Source organism: Falco biarmicus, chromosome 7 (genome assembly GCF_023638135.1).
Source record: "Falco biarmicus isolate bFalBia1 chromosome 7, bFalBia1.pri, whole genome shotgun sequence".
NCBI classification, from domain to species: domain Eukaryota; kingdom Metazoa; phylum Chordata; class Aves; order Falconiformes; family Falconidae; genus Falco; species Falco biarmicus.
The window spans coordinates 68,559,841-68,579,137 of NC_079294.1; the positions used below are offsets into that span (position 1 = coordinate 68,559,841).

Sequence of the window (19,297 nt, forward strand, 5' to 3'; positions counted from 1 at the left end):
GGCGAGGCGGATGGTGCGGTCCGGCCAGCGCGTCCCGTTGCTAGGGGCGAGGGCGGCAGCCGCCATGGCCGGCTTCGTGGGGCCGGGGCTGGAGGCGGGAGCCGCGCAGGTGGGTCCGGGCAGCACTCGAGCCGGCCCCGTCTCTCCCCGGCAGCCGGGGTGGCGATCGCCGCGGGGCCCCTCCTGCCCCGGGGAGGCCGCCTCCCCCGCAGCTGTGGCCCGGGCCGCCGCTATGGGCCGGGGGGCTCAGCCCCTGCGAGAGGCGGGAGCGGCTGCCGCGGGTTCTGAGGGGCCTGGGCCCTCGAACTTCTCTGCTTAACGCTGCGTAAATACACATTTTTGTCGCGGGCTAACGTGATCTCCTCTGAGGCTGCCGCTGCTCTTCAGTCCCTCGTTAATGCTTTTGAGATTCCTGCATAGTTAAGCCATCTGTGCCAAGAGAGAGGTTTGAAATGTCAAAGGAAATGTTCCTTGGCTGAGGACCTCAGTCCTGAAGTTTATTGCCTTTTTTTTGTGAGGTTTGTTTTAAAATCAAGTCTTTTCGAGTTTTCAACAATCAACGACTTCGAAGGCATTGGCTTTGTATTCCTTTATTTATAAAAGTATGGAAGATTGTGTGTATTTTTCCCTGTATTTAGGAAGCATTTAATTTGGATTAAATGCTGCTACGTAATCCAGTGGGTTTTGGTTATGGGTATGACTTTTGTCATAACTTGTTTTTTAGGTTCAAGAAGACTTTCACAAGCTCAAAGTTAAAGTGAAAAATATCAACTTGAAAGGAAATGTAGAAGCCGTGGATATTAGTGTCCTTGAAACAGCAACTGAAAGAACTGAACTTGGGCTGAGAGTAAGTAAAATAGAGCAGATCCAGAAGACAATTCAGTTTTTGAGGTCTCTGTCAGTAATTCACTTAGAGTACGTTGCAAGATCCCTTTCTGATTAGCAAATCATGGGATTCATCAAACATTACAGTTCAGAATGACGGCTTCCTTTTTTGGGTCATCAGAACTAACTGGTCTTGTGCCCATTGGCCAAAGTCAGTCCAACAAGAGCACAAACCTATCTAACTTTTCAGTCAAGTGAAGATCTGGATTTCTAAATATTCTAAATAATTTAATATCCCTCATATCTTTGTAATCGTTCTAACATAATTTTTTCCCTTTAACAGAAACATGCTGAAAATTATTTAAATGTCATAAACAGACAAGTGTTAATGATTTCTTCTGCTGATAATAAAGTGCATTCAAAAGAGCACCCTAAATGGTAAGTGAAACAGCCGTTTTATTGCAAAGACAAATACAAGCAGTGAGAGAAAAATTGTAGCATCAGAATCTTGTAAAGCAAATAGGAGTGTTGGCCCAGATGAGATTATTTTGTTCATTTGCTATTTTGGTTGTATTGGATTTAAACTTAAAAAGTAAATGCACTTCTAAGTAGCTACAGCAACCTTCCGCTATCTCCCTTGATTTTTTTTTGTGAAATACTAATTCAAATAAAAAGATAGTATTTCAGATTCAACCAGATGGAAGCAGTATGGGTTTAATAGGTAAAATCAAAGTAATTTTTTTAAACCTCACTGTTTGTTTCTTTCTAAATCAGGGGCCTTCATTTTGGTGCTTCTCAGAAACAGCTTATTTTACCACGAGTATCTGTTGAGCCCATGACTGTCCAGGCGTACAGCAAATCAGCACTACGTGTTTCTCGAGGTTCACAGGTCTGAAATAACATACTACTTATTCTGCCACAGACCACGTTAAATGAGTAAACTGGTGTCTTGTAGGTTACCAGTTGATCCCATGATGTTAATATTCTGTCTCCATGGATTCAGCTTTTTATAATATATGATTTAAGACTGAAAGTGTTAAAAAATTCTCAGTAGAATGAGTGGGCTGAGAGATAGGAGCCTTCTCCCAGCCAGAATAAAATCTAGATTAGGAAGGATTTCAGTATCATCTTGGGAGCATCCACAAGCCCTCCTCCAATCTTTATCTACACTCCTGCCCCCACATGGATATTGTTAAAGTCCTGAAACCTGGTGGTGGTTGTGCTTTAAGGTCCCAGTCCTGCAAATACCACACGCTTAATGGAGATTCTGCAAGTGACATGTTTTAAAATAAGTGGAACTATATATTGGACTAGCATGAGCACAGGTGTAAATGTTTGTGTTGTCTGAGACTGAAAGTGGTGGGTTTTGGGGTTTTTTTGCATAAAAGATATGGCAAATTGTGGGAAAGACTTCTGTTCATGTATAGGATAGTCACTTCTGATAAATGTAGCTTTTATCCTTGAAGTCTGAATTTTTGCTGTTTTTCATAAATGAAATCCTTGTAAGGTCATTTAAAGCCATCTTAAAATGTTTGTATCTGAAGTATTTTTGCTTTTTTTATTCTAAGCTGTGAATTTTGACTGGCGCCTTCAAGGTGGTTTCCTCAAACATATTTTAAAAACAAATGAAGGTAATTTGTTGAAATGAAAAATACCCATTGTCATAATTTTACGTTATTACTGTTTAAATTCAAGGGATCTTTGAGTGGGGGAAAAAGCCTTAAGAGGCTCTCTATAGTTCGAAGACTGTTACCAGAAGCTGGGGATTGAAGCTACTTGAAATGGTATAATCAGAATGAGCAGCCTAACAATTATATTGCTGATTAGCTTTGTAAAAGAAGTCCCAGTATAAAGTAGTGTTAAAATATTGTTTACTCTTGAGATAAAGGATAAAGTGCAATGAGATCTCAGATACTTTTTCAGACTGTATTCCAGCCCTGTCCTATATGAATACACTTATATTGTGGAAAAAAAAAAAAATCAGAGTTCAGCTGCTCTGTAAACTATTATCTGTGGTCTTTCAACTCTTCATGTGCACCAATGAGCTTAATTTACAGTGCAGCACATGCTCTGTCCTGCCTTGACTTTTCCTTTGTCTTTTCATTTCTGATATCTATGGCATCTGCTTAGAAATGCATATCCAGTGACACACAAGCTAGCTCTAATTTCCCATTATAAAGAAAATGGCAAACAGTGCTGTTTTACCAGCTGTTCTACATGCCTGGCATGCCAACATAAAAAGCTTTTATTATTAAATAGTTGTGAAATCCAGCTGGGAAATTATCACCTACAATTCCTTACTTCCTGTCTTTTCCTTACTTGTAGCTATAAACAGTTTTGGGGTTTTTTTTAACTTACTTTGGTGTTCAAAATTCCTTTCCACTCAAAAGAAATATTAGTGAACTGAACATTTTCCATTTGCAGACAGTATTTCCAGGTACATAGGCTTGAAGAAATCAATGTTTCAATTCATAGGGGTTCCAAGAGAAATTAGTAATTCACGCAGTAGTATTTTTGTGCTTTGCAGTCCATAGTATGCTGTGCAAGTGTAGGAATGGAGCATAAGTTGTGTTTGTAGTAGTTAGGATAAAACAAGGTTGCAGTCAAATAAGCACAGATGCTATTTTCACATATGCGTTGCTAGAATACTTGTCATATGGGAAATAGCTTGCCCACAGGTGTCAGAATAGGCTTAAAATTATTGTTTGCTCACACATACAGTTATTTCTGAGTCATATCAGCAGCTGCTTACCATTCTGCAAAACAGGCTTACAGGGGAAACTGGAGCGCTGTCCCCCCCTTCCCCCCCCCCGCACTATGTGTTGTAATTGGATTTGTTCTAATAAAGCATGAGAACCATAAAAAGGTGTCTTCCTCATGCAGTAATTGCAAAGCTTCCGTATAGCAATGGCTGAAGAGACATTGTTATCCATAACTGCTAAGTGTATAAGTTAAAATTACTGGTTTTCTAAAAAAAACATACTTAATTGAAAAATCCTTAACTGATGCTTGTTCAGCTTTGGGTTTTGGTTTTTTTGTTTGTTTGGGGGTTTTTCCCTAAAAGTTGATAGTTTCTGTGACATTCTGAATACACAGTAGAAGTTAATATTCTTTCATTGTTAATGGGATTAAAGATGTAAATGCAAAAATGTTTCTAGGGGATTCTGGAATATGCAAACAACATAAATAGCTAGACATGAAAAGGGGTTTAGTTACCAGTAATACAGGTTGTTTCAAAGATGAATACAACGTAGTCCATTCATAAAGGAATTGGACTGTATTAGATACCATGCACCACAGGCATCTGCAAAGCATAGTGAGTCAGATTTGTTGGCTTACTACATGATAAAAATATCCTCCACTGTGAAATTAATTTTGTGTTGAAGTAGAATAAGATTTGAACCATTTAACTGTGCTAAGCACATCGGCCTGTTCAATATACTCCAGTATACTCCATGTCAATTACTAAGCACAATTCTCATTTTCATTGAGCATTATATTAGTAACAATGCATGATTTGCCCTGCTACTTTCGTCTTATTCTGCATCAAGATTGTTCAAGATAGCTTAAATTTAAGACTTTGGATGATATAGATAGATGGGTAATATAGATGGAAGAGACCCACAATGCCATCTGCTCCAGCTCTTGCAAATGTAGAATTGTTACTTGCCATACATCTAAGCTGACAAAGTAACTTTTAGCAGGTTTTTTGATTTATTAAGCATTTCAGTTCTTGTTATCCTGTATGGAGTCTGTCACTCCAGCATTGATCATTTCACTGTCAGTCTGAGTAGGGAGTCTGCACTGTGCATCATCTCCTATTTTAATTCAGAAGGTACTCAATTTCCCCCCAATTCTTGTTTAATAACATAAGCAGATTCCTTTCTGTACAGCGGTGTGTTATAGTAATAAAATAAATACCACAAAATCACTGATGAGGTGAAAATTGAACTTTCCCTCTCTGTGCAGCCATGTGGGTAAAAGAGTAATTGGCTTGGATAATAACTTTCATTCTTACAACCCCAAATCTAAATGAGCATCTCATTGATACATCTGCTCATAATTACTATCAAAAGAAGAGAATATATTGTGCAGATAAATAAATTAAAGCGCTTTTAGTGCTTTCATAAAGTAATACAATTGTTTAATAGTTCAAATAAACATCTAATGATTTTTAAACTTTTTATAGCATATTTTGCTTGTGAAAAAATAGAATTGTCATAAATTTATTTTTACATTTATACAAAAGAAGTATCAGTAGAATTCTTGTGTATAAATGTGTTTATTTGGATCATACTATGTAAAGGAGCTTTTGTATTCCTGTATCCATGCAATGGGAATTAAGCATATACACCACCAGGCTCCCAGCTTCTCTGAATTACCTTAGTTCTGTTGACTTCTCTGGTGTTAGATTAGTTTCTGTCATTTGAGTATTCTTCGTTATTCAGCATAAACCCTCGTGGGTGCAGAGTCTAGTTAGCAATGTTACTACAATAAAAGTGTTGGGAGATACTACTACACTTGATACACATCCAGGTGTAAACTAAAGCACATGCATTAAGATGAACCCAAATGTTTTCAACCTAAGAAACTTTAGCAAAGATATATGGCATTGCTTCTGGCTTTTATAAAAAAGTATGTGCTTTAGATAATACTTATAACAAGAAGAAACTTTTAAAGTTTTTTCCTGTCCATTGGGATTTAAATCAGAATTTATATTAGCAAAATAGTTGAATCCATTCCATGCAGATAACACAGTACATTAAGAAACTACTATGTTTTAATTCTTATTACTATAAGGATTTTTTATTTCCTCACTTACTTATAAGTGCGTGCTCTATCTGCATTGAATCAATGGTCCATAACTGATCCAAAGAAGCTGTTCTGGTCCATGAGGTCAATGATTCCTGAATTAAAGTCTCTGGCAAAGATGGCCAGGGTAGATTGGATTCTTATTATCATCTCTGGGAAGAATGCACATGTAACACCCTCCCAATAGATATGGTGTATATAAAACATTTGTTGTAATACAGGTAAATGGAATTCTCAAATGACCTGTGTTAATCAAATGAGTCAAACCTGATTGTCCTTTCCACTCAAAATTTGACTCAAAGGCACACAAATTCAAAAATGTCAGAGCTTGTAATAGAATTAATAGGAACAAATCTTGGCAAAAGCATATATGTGAATAATGGTTGTACGCCTTGCTATATTTTCTATCTAATCAAAAGGTGTTTATTCATTGTTTGCCCAGTTCTATGTGGATAGTCAAATAACATGAATTATCATCATTTTGCAAATTTATGAATGTTAGCCAATGCCTGCTTATAAACACTTCTGTTTTAGTGCAGTTATTTTAAGACTATGCTTGTTATATATTTCAGCAGCAGGTGGAAATGGATATGAAAATTATGCTTGACCCAGAGAACATCGATAATAAAGCTGTTCTAAAACAACAGAACTATGAGACCAGACTGCCACTTATAACTAAGAAAAAATCTGCTCCTGTAAGTAACTTATTTAATGGGCTTATTATATGCATTACTTTTCACTATTGAAGTTAGTATGTATCAGACCTAAATAAAAGATGTATTTTAAGTGAATGTACCTCATAATTTCCTACTTTCTGACACTGATATGTAATGATCAAAATGTTTTGAGTGATAATACTGGGGAAAACAACCCTGTAGCCTAACAGGTTTAGGTCGCAAGACCCCAGTCCACAAAAGCATGAGTGTAACATGGAAATATGCATGGTAAGTAATTGCAGTAAAATCAGGGAGTGAAGATAACCAAATTGGAGCTTGTGGAGTTATTAGGACCTGATCCAACAAACAAAGAAGAAGTAAAAAATGTTTTGCTGACAAGAGTGACCTTTCAGTTGTTCATTCTCTGACCATTTCTTAAAAAGACAAGAATGCATTCCATTTTCAAATGACAACGGGATTGTTAGGAGTAAGTGAAAAATGTTTGTACTTTGTTTTGATGCTCTTTTTAATCGACTTTTTTTGAAAAAGCAATCCTGCCACATGATTGGTGACCCTGACCAGAAATCAGTGTCACAGAATCAAAAAAATAGAGGTTATACTGAAAGAGAACCAGAATCCTAGAGTGACTACATAAATTTAGCTGTCACTTACCTCTTGTATTTCTGACACTGTTTGGGAGGGAATGTTGAGTTCTACTTCTTATCTTCATGCTGGGAGCACTTAGTTTGAAAGGTGAGGGACAGATTCAGATCCTTCCTTTCCATATGAAGATATTTCTATGTCTTCTAGATCCCAGGTGTGTCCTCACTGTTAAGCTACAAAGTATTCTGAAGCACAGCCTTTCTTTTTTATCTAGTTAAGCTGTTTCCCTTAGTGCAAAGCAATTATCTACCAAAGCTGAGACTGAGCACTTCCACAACACTCTAAGAGTACCCTGACTAGTGGCCATCAAATCACTCTTCTCTATTCTTCTCTCTGGTCTGTGAATGTTATAATTGTGCAAGATTACATTTTGATTCTTCCAAATTTCTGTTCTGCAATTGCTGTTCGTCTTTAAACAAATGAGCATGAAGATGACATTTTCTGCAAAGTATGCATTTAAAAAATTTAATAGGCACAGGCATCCCTCCAAAGATCAATTATGTTTACAAATTTAGCACAGCATTGTGGTCTACATGAAAGTATATGCCCAATAGTCTCAGACAAGGACGCTCTTCTACAATTTAATTTATGTAATAGAAGCATTATTCAGCAATCCCAGTGCTATGAGTGATGTTCTAGGATATTTGGTTTTAAGCAACATAAACAGAATCTATGAATGGCACAGTTGCAAGCTGCCATTTATAAAAAATGATTTTTGGAAGCTGTTGCCCAGACTAAGAGGTGATTTGTCTAACCCTGTGATATAGAGTTAATTAGAAAAAAGCATCATGGCTAATAGCTTTTTAGAACCACTCTAAAACACTCACGGAGAGGAATATTGTACTACTGCAGAGAGCCATGCGTTTTACCACTCTCACTGAAATATACTGATCAGAGAAAACTTCTTAATGTTGACTTAAATTACAAACATTTAGTGTAAATTAGTCAAGCTCTCTGATACATATTTACAGTTGCTAAGGAACTATTTATGACAGGGAGATAGGCTGAAAAAACAAGTAGGTATTTCCTATCTCTAATTTATTATTTTACAAGTTTTCAAATCCCGTGACACAATGTCTGTTTTGAAATGTTCTGGCTTCATTGGGGGTAAAATTTTTGCAGTTAGATTTGCAAAATCCACTATTGAGATTGTGAATTAAGGCATTTTTGTTAAATGTGATCTATACTAGCACTTAGAGGAATGAGAATTATAGATCACTAATAGTAACTAAAATCGGTATCATTGCAGGTCTAAAATTTTATGGTCTTTACTTTTGAAAAAATAGTTCTTGTAGCTACTTTAATTGTTAAGTTAGATGCTATGTACCCTGTTTTTACTAATCAGCCATTAGAGGGCAATATTTGTACGCACACTTGCGGGCACACACGCATATACCATGTACATGCCCTAGATATGTGCATAAGTTCAAAGATTATCTCAAAAAAAAATCAGTGGCAGAAGGACTCTTATTGAAGTAAATTAAAAACTAATTGCTTGGTTAACTGCATTCAGGTTTTTTCCAAGAGTTGTCAGCATCTGAGTTTTCAAGGAGACCTGAGCATTTAAAAATGTGATGAAATTAAAAACACACTGGTTTTGAGGTGACTAGATGGGTCAAGCAGAAATCTACACAGACTTTTTATTATCCTGCCATTTGAGTAGTTTGGAAAATTATTAGTAAGGATCTCATTGTTTCATGAAAAATGTCAATTTTTTTCTTGCTCTTTTGGTATTATTAAGTTGCTGATGCTGTATTTTATGATAGAAACGAAGAACGATTAATTATTGCCCTTTTGTACCTTTTTGGGTCTGATAAGCACTAATGCTTCATCCTCTGTAAAGTTCTGTAGTTATTTTAAAATGAGGACTGTAAGTCTGATTGAAACACCATGGGCAGACTGGGCATCACTTTTATTTTGCAGGCTATATCTGGATAACAAATGAAAAATGATGAGGAGATAATTATTAAATATGTATACTTCCCATGGAGTATCTAGCAATACAAATAATAATCTGAATTGCAGCAAAAATAATTCTCACATACTGCTGCAACGTAGAAAAGATTCACAACTATACCTTTCATTTTCATAGGACTGCTGTTCTTTTATAGAATTATACTGGCACTTTTTGGTCCTTGTTTTCTTATAAATGTATATTATACTGTAAACTTAGGAACCTTTTAAATTATTCATGAGGTAGAATTTAATATGGTGATGATTTCTAGCCTTTATGAGTTGCATCTTATATAGTGTGGCTCTAATGGTGATGACAGTGATTCTGTGTTGGGGGGGGGTTTCTTGTGGTTTTTTTTTTAAGCTAACTTATTTGAGCACAACCATTCTAATCATATCCTCAGTTATTCATTCTTTATTCAGTCTTTGCATCATGCTTATCACTGAAAGTCTATTCATTTCCAAAATTAAAAAGTAAGGCAAAACAGGGCAATTATTTTTATTTCAAGTGACTAGAGTAAGTTGTAGAAGCAAAACGGGTCTTTTGGTCCTCCAGACCTGATTGTGTTTTAAACCTATGCATGTGGCTATAATTACAGTCAAAGCATAATTTGGCAGTGGTAGCAGAATGAGACTTAAACAAATCGATGTTACACTATAGTAATTCAAAATAAGCTTGTTGCATTTGTATTATGGTATGTAATCATAATAAGCAGCACAGTGAATTAATAAAATCTTCTTGTCACTAAAAATAAAAAGGAAATAATTGGTGAGATGGAGTTAACTTAACAGATGACTATAGTCAGCATCCTTTCAACCTAGAAATGGGAATGTGAAGGTCACCCCCATCTCAGATGACAAACGTAGAACATTTTGTTGGTAAACAAATTAATCTTTTGAAAGGTCACCATTTGTTTTAAGTTTTTATCCAGTTCTTGTCATCTGGAATTGGAGATTGACTGTCATTTTGCTAGGTAGGGGTGCAGCTGAAGCTGCTGAAGCTGTTTCTGTACATATCAGCATTCCTTGACAAAACTTGGTGCCTGATTGTGATGCTATGGGCTGCTGGTTTACAGCTGTCTCCGGACAAGAATGGAGGCCCACCCCTGAATTCCAATAAGTTGGTCCTGCATATTCTGCCTCGTGTAAGCTGGCCCTTTGCCCACAAGTAAAATGTATTGTAGTTCAAGCCAGCAATTATCTGTCTTACTTCCTCCTGTGCTGCTTCTGTTGCCTTTTTCAAAAAGCAGATGTGGGATTCACCAAAGTTCTCCATCTATTCTCTTTTGCACCTGTTACGGCAGAATTTTGATAGAGGTAAATTTCTGGGAGAGCTAGCAGTAGGCTATGAAACAAACAAAGCTTCAGTTTTCCAATGGAAAACTGTCGGTTCAGAGCCATCTCTGATTACTTTAAGAGCTTAAAGTAGGTAAGAATAACATAAGACCTGTTGTTAAAGATGCCTAGTTGCTCCCTAGTGAAGGTTTAATGTTGGGCTTTCCAATTTAAATAGGACTTTATTTCTGCAGGTAAACAAAACCTGAGGGAAATAAGGTGTGTTAATATCTTAGTATTACATCTAAGGGAAACTGCATCAATCATTAGGTAGATAAAATGCTGGACTATGTAAATCGGAATGAGAAGGACAAATTTTAATTTTCTATACAGTTTTCCAATTCAGAAATCTTCTTGAATAAAAAGACAGCCAGTCATAAAAATTGTTCATGTTTTAAATCTATTACAGAGACTGTTACAAATTTGATTCGTCTGACTTGAAAATAGTTCCACTGACACTGGTGAGAATTTGTCCTTTACTTAGCATTCACTGTTTCTGCACTGAATACCATATGCTGGTTCTTAGACTTCCAGGACCAAAATTATTTGCAACCAGAGTTAAATGCTTTCTTTTATTTGCTCTTTATTACTAAGATGATTTGGCTCAGTTGTCAGAACAAGATTCTTTTTCGTAATAGAAATTGATAGATGATGGAAGTGTGAGTGAAACTGTTCCTTGATGCTGCTTCCTTGCAAAATCCTTGTGTAAATCAACACAGGAAAAATACATCTGTTTAGACTGCAAGGCTGTGAAGTTATAAAATGCAATGAAATTCTACAGTAATTCTCATCTAGACAAAACCAAAGCTGACCTGATCTATTGTGGGTAGCAGACTCAAGACTGGACTTGGTGTCCTACAGAGATCCCTTCTAACCACATTTCTATTATTTCTATGATTCTGTGATTGAAAGCAAAGAGTGAAAATCACTTTGCACTTCTGCCTTTACTCCATTTGAGGGTTTTTTTTTGGTCTGAAGTGATTTTCTGCCATTGCTTAACACTTAGATACCTCCTTCTCCTGTGTGAAGAGCGGACTCTGTTAATTTCTAACGCTTAGGGGACAGGCCCATTGAACCCTTTCAGTATACTTCCATACTGACATAGAAATTATTTCAGAATTAGGTATTAAAGCAACTTTGCATCTTTCTTTAAGTTTGTCTACACCACACTTTCTTAGCTTGCTTATATAATACCATGATGAGGTAGCTTTAAAAGCCTTGCTAAAGTCAAGGTAAGTAGTGCTTACTTTTTCTCCCCTGTTCACAATGCTTGCTAATCTGTTGTGGGAAAAAATTGGATTGATCTGACAGATTTGATCTTGACAGGTTCAAGTCGTTCATTGATTTGTTACTTTCCAGATGTTTATAATTAGCCTGTTTTGTTACTTGAGAATTTTTCCAAGTATCGTAGTTAAACTGGTAGGGCTAGTCAATGCATCCTTTGTCCCTTTCTAAAGATAAGCACTATGCTATTTTCCAGTCTTCTAGTGTATTTTCCATTCTAGAAGAGTTCCACCATCAGTTCTGAAATTCCTTTAGACAGTTCTTTAAGTATGTTTAGAGTGTATTTCATCAGGACCAACCGATTTCAAAACCTCTGAACACTATCTGATCTGTTTTGCCCTTAAGTTAGCCTGTGATCTCTTCCCTTTTACACTACAATTAAGTGAGTTAATTCTATTCATAAATAGCTGCTTTTTTAATGATAGTTATGAACATACTTAATTATGTCATTTTTTTATTACCCAGAGATTTCTTTCTACTTGCATGTCGTTTTGTCTTACCTGTTTAAGCAAATCAGAAGTGGTCATCAATACACCCATCTTCTGTTGTCTGTATGCTTTTATTTTCTTGTGAAATTAATGAAGAACATAAGATTTATCAAGTTTGGTAATTTGCTATCCCTCCTATCCTGCTTCGTCTCTGGCATAGTTTGAGCTTGTTTCTCTAGTACTTTTTATTTGTGGAGCAGATAGTTCAGCAGAGTTCCAATTTCTTCCAATTAGATTTGCCTTCTACAAGCTCTTCCCTGCTAGTTTCCTGAGCATAAGGAAAACTGACCTTAGTTCCATTATTTATTTCACTGTGCTTCCCACTTCCCTGTGTAGGGGTTATGAACTTTGTAAATCAAACCTTGTTAGGAACTTAAAGAAAAATATAAAGGTAGATGGCAATTTGGAGAAGATAATCATGAAATGATAGATTACTGTTACATATCTTTTCTACCATTACTATCAAGCTCTGTGATTTCCTGATATTTACTTACAAATCTCATCTACCTAACCTTCTGGGTTCATAAACTGTAGTTGTTTTTATACAGGATAGTACTCATCTTCTCTCTGTATTTAATACTAGTCTCTGTTCTTTTACTGGGGGAAAACCATAGTTATAAACATATTTTCAAAAAAGTTGTTCTAGTTAAATATTGCTGTCTAGGTAAAAAGAAAACAAATGGAGAACTAATCAGCAAATCCCTGTGGTGTTACAACAAGTGCCCTATTTAAAATGAAGCAAAAAGAAAAAAAAAATCAAGTGGGAGCGGTTTATCCACAGGAGAAAAACACTTTAGAAAGGGTAATAGAATTGTTTTTCTCATGTCCCAGGTTAATTACACTCAGAAGCACTTGAAATGGAAAAAATAGTTTTTCAGCACACTCCAAGCATATTTTAAGGCAAGTAAGCCTTAGCCTGCGCTGCAAATGAAGTGCTTCCTTCCAGCCCTGTAAAATTGTGTTTTAAGAGTCCCTGTGATGAAGCAGACTGTGTGCTGCCTTCAGTAAAGCATCCTTGCTGAATCATAATCTTCATAACAAACTTCACTAGAAGATGTTATTCATACAGGAAAATGTTTGAGGCTCCAGTCACCTTGCAGCAGTAGCGGTTGCTTGGGTTCCCCTCTTGCCAGAGGGGAAGCAGGTGAGGTGCCTACGGGTTAGTGTTGTATAGGGTGTGATCCTGTGCTTCCATGGTGGTTTGGTCTGTCTACACTTTAAACATTAAATGCTAGTTAGGTGCTGCTGGTTCTGGAATACATGGTATTAAATTCCCTAGATTTTGTGTTTATGCCATAAAAACTGTAGGTGTGAGTAAAAGTTTTAAATTGCGCTGACATTAAACAGATGGAGGTCTATTGACAACATTTTTAAAAGATCCAATCTTTTAAATATCTTTTTAAGTTAAGTTACTGAATAATGATAATAAAACTATATAATTATGCTCAAACCAAACCTTTTTCTTGCAGTATTTAATATTTATGATGTTTAAGGTCTTATTTTTGTAATTGAGTTGGTGTAATTTTAGTGCAGATAACTGAAGGATGACAGCATTTTGTCAACTTCTGCTTTGATTGCTCACTGAAGTCTTCAAGAGGGCAGGTAATGCAGCAAACAGGCTGCTGGAAGAACATAGCAGAAGGCTGTGCAGACTGGGTGGAATTTTCATAGGTAACCATTCTGGGTTAGCTCCGCAGTTCTGCCATGCCGCCCTCTATTCCATAATGAAGTGAATCACAGTGGCACTGTGCAGTGTAAATGAGAGCTTAAGTTACATTACAGTTGCATCTGTCCTTATTTTAACTTGACACCTGCCCTGGACTTTATAGAAATTAAAGAATACAGCAAAGAAGAATTGAATATTTATCTCCAGTTAAAAAAAACACCAAACCAAAGCAAAAAAAACCCACCAAAACCCCAAAAAACCTCTAGGCGGCTTTTGAACTCGTACCCTTCACCTGAATTGCTTTTCTTTGTAGCTTATTACATCTCTACAAACACAAATGAAATATGTATGTTTCACAGTGTTGTTTATCATCGCAAAACTGCTGGGATTTAAACTAGGATAAAACTGACCAATAGTAAAGTCAGTGCTGCTTTACTGGTACAATAGCAATAGCCTGAAAAAGGAGTCACTATTTAATTAAATTTCTTTCATTTTATATATTTTTGGGGGTCCTCAACAAACTGCTGGAGCTGAGAGTGAGTAGAAAAGTGTGGTTTATTATACCCTTTTCTCAGTATCAAGCCACTTATATGCCAGCTGGTATAAAGTTAATCTTTGTTTTATGCGTATCGCTATTTTCTTGGAATGCAAGGATGTGAAGATTCATACATCTAGATCCCTTAAAGCATGATGCTTCATAATGGCCATAACTAAAATGAGTGCCTATGATTTCTCTGAAAGATTCTCTATTATGATAAAGCGTACATATTTTCTATCTATCTAATGTTTCCTGTGGACAATGTTATTATACAAATTGGGAGGAAAAATTACAATAATTTATTTTGATCTATCTCATTTCCCTGGTAGGATTATAAGTAGTTCTTTAGAATGGCTTAGCCCTTTCTATAAAGTTGATGGTTGATGTTATTCACTAATTACGGCACAATAGTGCTCAAAGAGCCCAATCATGGCCTGGATCCTATTGTTCTAAAAGCTGTATACAAGCATGATAATCAGTCATTAAAATCTAGTATTTTAAACCAGAAAGTCCCAATGTGTTCCATAACAGGTAAATATTATTCCCATTTTGCAGAATTAGAAATATTTCCTATCTTTATTATTATATGTATTTAATATTAATTTTAAGGTGTCATCATTCATAATGAAATAATTTTTAAAAAAGAAAATTAAAAAATTTCCACTATGTGGCATTATGTTGTCTTCCATGTAGCTCGTAAGTAGGGTTCAAGCGTGACTGTCCAATGTAAGAATTTCTAACCATTAGACTAATGAAGTAACTGGTAACAGATTGTCACCCACAAAAGCATAGGGCATTTTTAAAATTTGGTTTCACAGCTATTTGCTGACTAAAGACGAGACTAGAATCTTGAGCTCCACTCCAGGTTGTGAGGGACGTATGTACTGTTGCATTCAAACCTGTCTGCTTCCTTTTCTCAGCCTGCCCCAGTCTCCCCTTTTCCCATTTTTGACTTGCCCCAGTCTCTGTTCCTTGAGTCTGTCTTCTGAGACTGCTTCCAGAACACATCCTAGTCTTATCTGCCTGATTCTCTGCCAGGCTCTTTGTCCAGCCTGTCCCAGTGTTCTTTCCTAGCCCTGCTGTCTTCAGGACTTTTTTCCTCATTCAATATGCCTGTTGGCTTTCCTGTTTGCTCGAAGACCCAGTATGCCCCTCCAACTACCTTTCTTCATCTTGAGATTGATAATGTATTCACCTGTGTGCTGGCACACACTTACCCTCTTCTTTTAAACTTAGTATTTACCCTCTTCTTTCTTGTGTTTTCTGGACCCAGCATGAAAGTTAACTGGAGAACCTGTAAGCTTGCAGAGGAAGTTCTGAGCAGCATATATGAGAGCACACCCAGTCCCTAGGTAGTTTAGCTGCTAAAACTAAGAAACTTTTATCTAGATTTCTCAAAAAAAACCCCTGTTGACAGAGTGACAGAGTAGGGTTTGATAGACTAGTGTTAAATTTCCTTTTGCTTTATAGAACATGTAAGTTGAATCTTTCATGTCTCTCTAGGTTTATCATTGTCTGTCTTTTTTAGCATCAGCCAGGTGAGAGAAAACAATATAATCAGGTGGTGGCTCACTATCATCAAGTGAGAGATCTCAATGATGTTATTTCCCTAAAAGTTGCATGTGCTGTAATGCTTTAAACCCACTGAATATCTAGCACTCTGTTTCTTTAGGAGTTGAGTACAACCCACATTGCAAACGGAATAGTATATGTATTCCTAGTCAGGAAGAAACTGAGGATACTTTGGAGAGAGAAAAAAATGTTAAGATGCTAACACAGACTTTTTCTGTTTATACTACTGAAGTATAAGGTGACAATATATTCTTTTCCCTGTACAGTGCTCTGTGTGTGTGATAATAAGTGTAATAGTAAGGCACATGACATCACTGTCCCAAAGTGATGTGTGTCATTGCTTGAATTCCTGGCACTTAGAACCAGCAGGTTCTGTTTTATCAGGCAAGCACAGGTTAATTGGGGAAGTAAAGGAGCTTTAATCCCCACATTAGCACAGCCGGCATGGCACATGTTTCCACATCACATTATCAGACTGTGTCATTCCCTGCTGTCCTTGAGGAACCCTGAAACTTCAGAAGTCTGTGATACTTACAGTTCTCAGATTTCTGAGCAGTTTCATGTATTTTAATTCTATTGGTATGCTTTCCAGGGAAGATTTATTTACATATTTGAAAGTGCTTCCTTTTTTTTCCTGGTAACTTGCCTGTATGTGTATTTTATGTATTTAAAGACTGTTCTGTCAAGAAATACTATGTTTATGCTATTCTCATTAAAACTGAGTAAACTTCTTGTGATTCCTTTATTAACTAGTACACTGATTTTTGCACAGCAAAAGTCAAAGATATCAATTGGGTTTAATTAACTTTATTTTAAATTACTGAAGTTATGACAGTAGACAATACTGTAACATGTTCATAAGTTGTAAAAGCAGTGCTTATACTGATACATTATTAAATCTTAATGAAGCAATTCATAGCAGAAATTGTATTTGTTTATTATTGTGGGAGTAGAAAAGTGTGTCTTTGCAAATCCTCCATTTCCCTTTGTTAAAAGAAGATTCTGTCTCTTCCTAGATGTGTACTCAGAAGACAGTGAAAGGTCATACAGTTAGCAACCTGTGGGACTTGCCTGCCTCTCACTACGTGGATTCTCCCTTACCCCTGTTAGAAGATACAACAAAAGGTGCGTACCGAAGGCCACCTGGGTACTGTTGCCACCAGATGTATGCTACATAGGCAGTGTTGTTTGCAGTTTGGAGCAGATACCTGGTAATCAAATTTTCTGGCACCTCAAAACCTGTAAGAATTATGATCTCAAATGTTGCAAAGGGTAGAGATCTACTTCAGACTACTATACTCCATGTGGTAGCTAACTTAAGACATAGCATATGTTATGCTGAACATTCCTCCCCGAGTTAGTTATCTTGTAATTCACAGAGTTCAGCTGCTGCTGGAAAGAACAGTGTGCAATGGAGGGTTCTTGTATGACTAAATACCATGGTCAAAATAAACTGTCATGATTAATGTCTGGTTATTAATCATTCACTTTTAACTATGTCTGCACTTGGACTATTTTAGCAATGAGCCCATACTCATGATTACATTGTGGTTTACAAAAGTGTATTCTCCTCCATTCTACATATTAAATTGCCATGGTACAAGCATATAATTCCTTCTCAGAATCAGAACCATTACAGTATCTTTCATGTAGTTGTCAATTTTTATAGGCAAAGTTCACCTTCCTTGAAGGTAAAATATTGAAAGATGCAAATCTTTCAATAAAAGATGACTGCTGCTTTTCTAGTTTTGATTTAGAGTTGGGAGAACTTGGGTCTGTCTTTGTTTAATTCTTTCTTTATTGCTACTAATTTTTTTCTTTCATAGCTGGAATATATATGAATTGTAGAGTAATGTTATCTTTTTGTAGGTATTCTGAGCCTAACTGAACAAAGACTCATCCCTCCAGCAGCAAAGATAACTCTCCAGACACCTCCTGTTTTATCCAAAGTGGCACCTTTCCGTGAATTTCACAAGCAGCACAAGAAATCAGTTGTAGGTGAGTACAAAGGGTTAATAACAACCATCAACTGCACCTCCAACTTCACTTTCAGGCCCCTTGTTTTATCTTACAAGGAAACAGCTGTCTAATGAGCATTCACTCAAATTCTTAAGAATACTAAGTGCATAAAGATGTATATGAGCATCCTGTGTCTTACAGCTGAATGGGAATCAGATTTCTTAAGCCCTGTGAGGATTTGGTCCCTGTTCATTTCTGAAATCCTGGTACGCTCCCACCTGTGTGTTTCAAATTCTAAGTGCCTGAGTCTGAAGCTATGACAATTGGTGGTAGTGTAAAGCTGTGACTTACATGATTTACAACAGCTCATCAAGCAACTGTTTTGCCAGTGTGATTAAATGAATAACTCCTAGTAAGTGAATATACTCTGGGCAATGGGATTCTGAACAAAGGGTAGTCCAAACTGTTGTTGCTACAGCTGCTTCTGACATGTGAGGTCAGTATGGAGAAGAACATAAGCAACTTGAGCAGCGGACTCAGTAACAATCCCATAAACTTGAAAGTTCTAATGAAAAGGGGAGGTTGAAAACTAGAATTATATATGGAATAGCCTAGAGTATAAGTGCTGATATTTTGACATTGTTATCCTGGTTATGCCGTTGGCTGGCATATTACAAACTTTAGAACATCATAGATTAAAACTGAAAATTGCAACCTACTTGGACATGAGAGCAAACTGGGGCGTGCCAGTACCTAATGGTAGGTGGTAAAGTATCAATTTGATGCCATTCTTGCACTTCTAACAATGAAACCTGTGATCATTTTTTTTTCTTTGGTACAGGAGAGATTAGTAGTAGGGTGGACCCTGAGAATACAAACACCAGCATGTTTGCAAACTCAAAGGAAGCAATTTATGGCACATCTTCCTCTAGTAAAGGTAACATTGCACCACTTCCATCCAGCAGCTTCATGGTTTCAGCAAGGAATTCAAAACCGGTGTGGATGTATTCAGCTCAACAGCTGGAATCTGAGCTGCAGATTCCTTCTCAGACACAGGTATTTAGACAGTGAGGATAATAAGGGGTTTGTTCATGTTTTTAATACTGTCTTCACCAGAGATGGTTTAGGAAGTGACTGTAAATCACTGAATTGGTACAGGAGGGTTTGAACCAAATCCAGTAAATAGTAAATATTGAGGTGTAATAGGAAATACTTTTTATGTTGCCAGTTTCTACTGTTGCAGGTCTTCTACCTAAATTTGTCTGGGTTTTTTTCACAGAAACTTAGAAAATAAGTCTAGAAAGGATGTTATGAGGTTATCTAGACCTCCAGGCAGAATTACCTGTACCTGTAATATTGCAGACAGATGTTTTTCTAACCTGTTCTGAAAACTTTTGGTGATAGCAACTCCACAGTCTCCCTGGGCCATCTGTTCCAGTGCTTAACTAACTATCTTTACTGTTATAAAAGAGTTTTTTAATGTCTCATCTAAATCTCCCTCACTGCAGTTAAGCAAATGTAGTGTTTCCCTTTATATTTACAGAAG

The 19,297-nt window shown here is 36.7% G+C and overlaps 1 protein-coding gene across 1 annotated transcript in view; it reads left to right on the forward strand.

Annotated features, from left to right (window-relative positions):
• Positions 1-5: 5 nt before the first annotated feature.
• Positions 6-19,297, forward strand: part of IQCH (IQ motif containing H) — a 72,624-nt gene continuing 53,332 nt past the window's right edge. The window contains exons 1-8 of the mRNA XM_056344965.1: positions 6-109; positions 725-847; positions 1,169-1,263; positions 1,600-1,714; positions 6,213-6,332; positions 16,809-16,917; positions 17,662-17,790; positions 18,593-18,807. Coding sequence (XP_056200940.1) covers positions 11-109; positions 725-847; positions 1,169-1,263; positions 1,600-1,714; positions 6,213-6,332; positions 16,809-16,917; positions 17,662-17,790; positions 18,593-18,807 — 1,005 coding nt within the window. The 5' untranslated portion in view covers positions 6-10. The remainder of the gene's footprint in view (positions 110-724; positions 848-1,168; positions 1,264-1,599; positions 1,715-6,212; positions 6,333-16,808; positions 16,918-17,661; positions 17,791-18,592; positions 18,808-19,297) is intronic.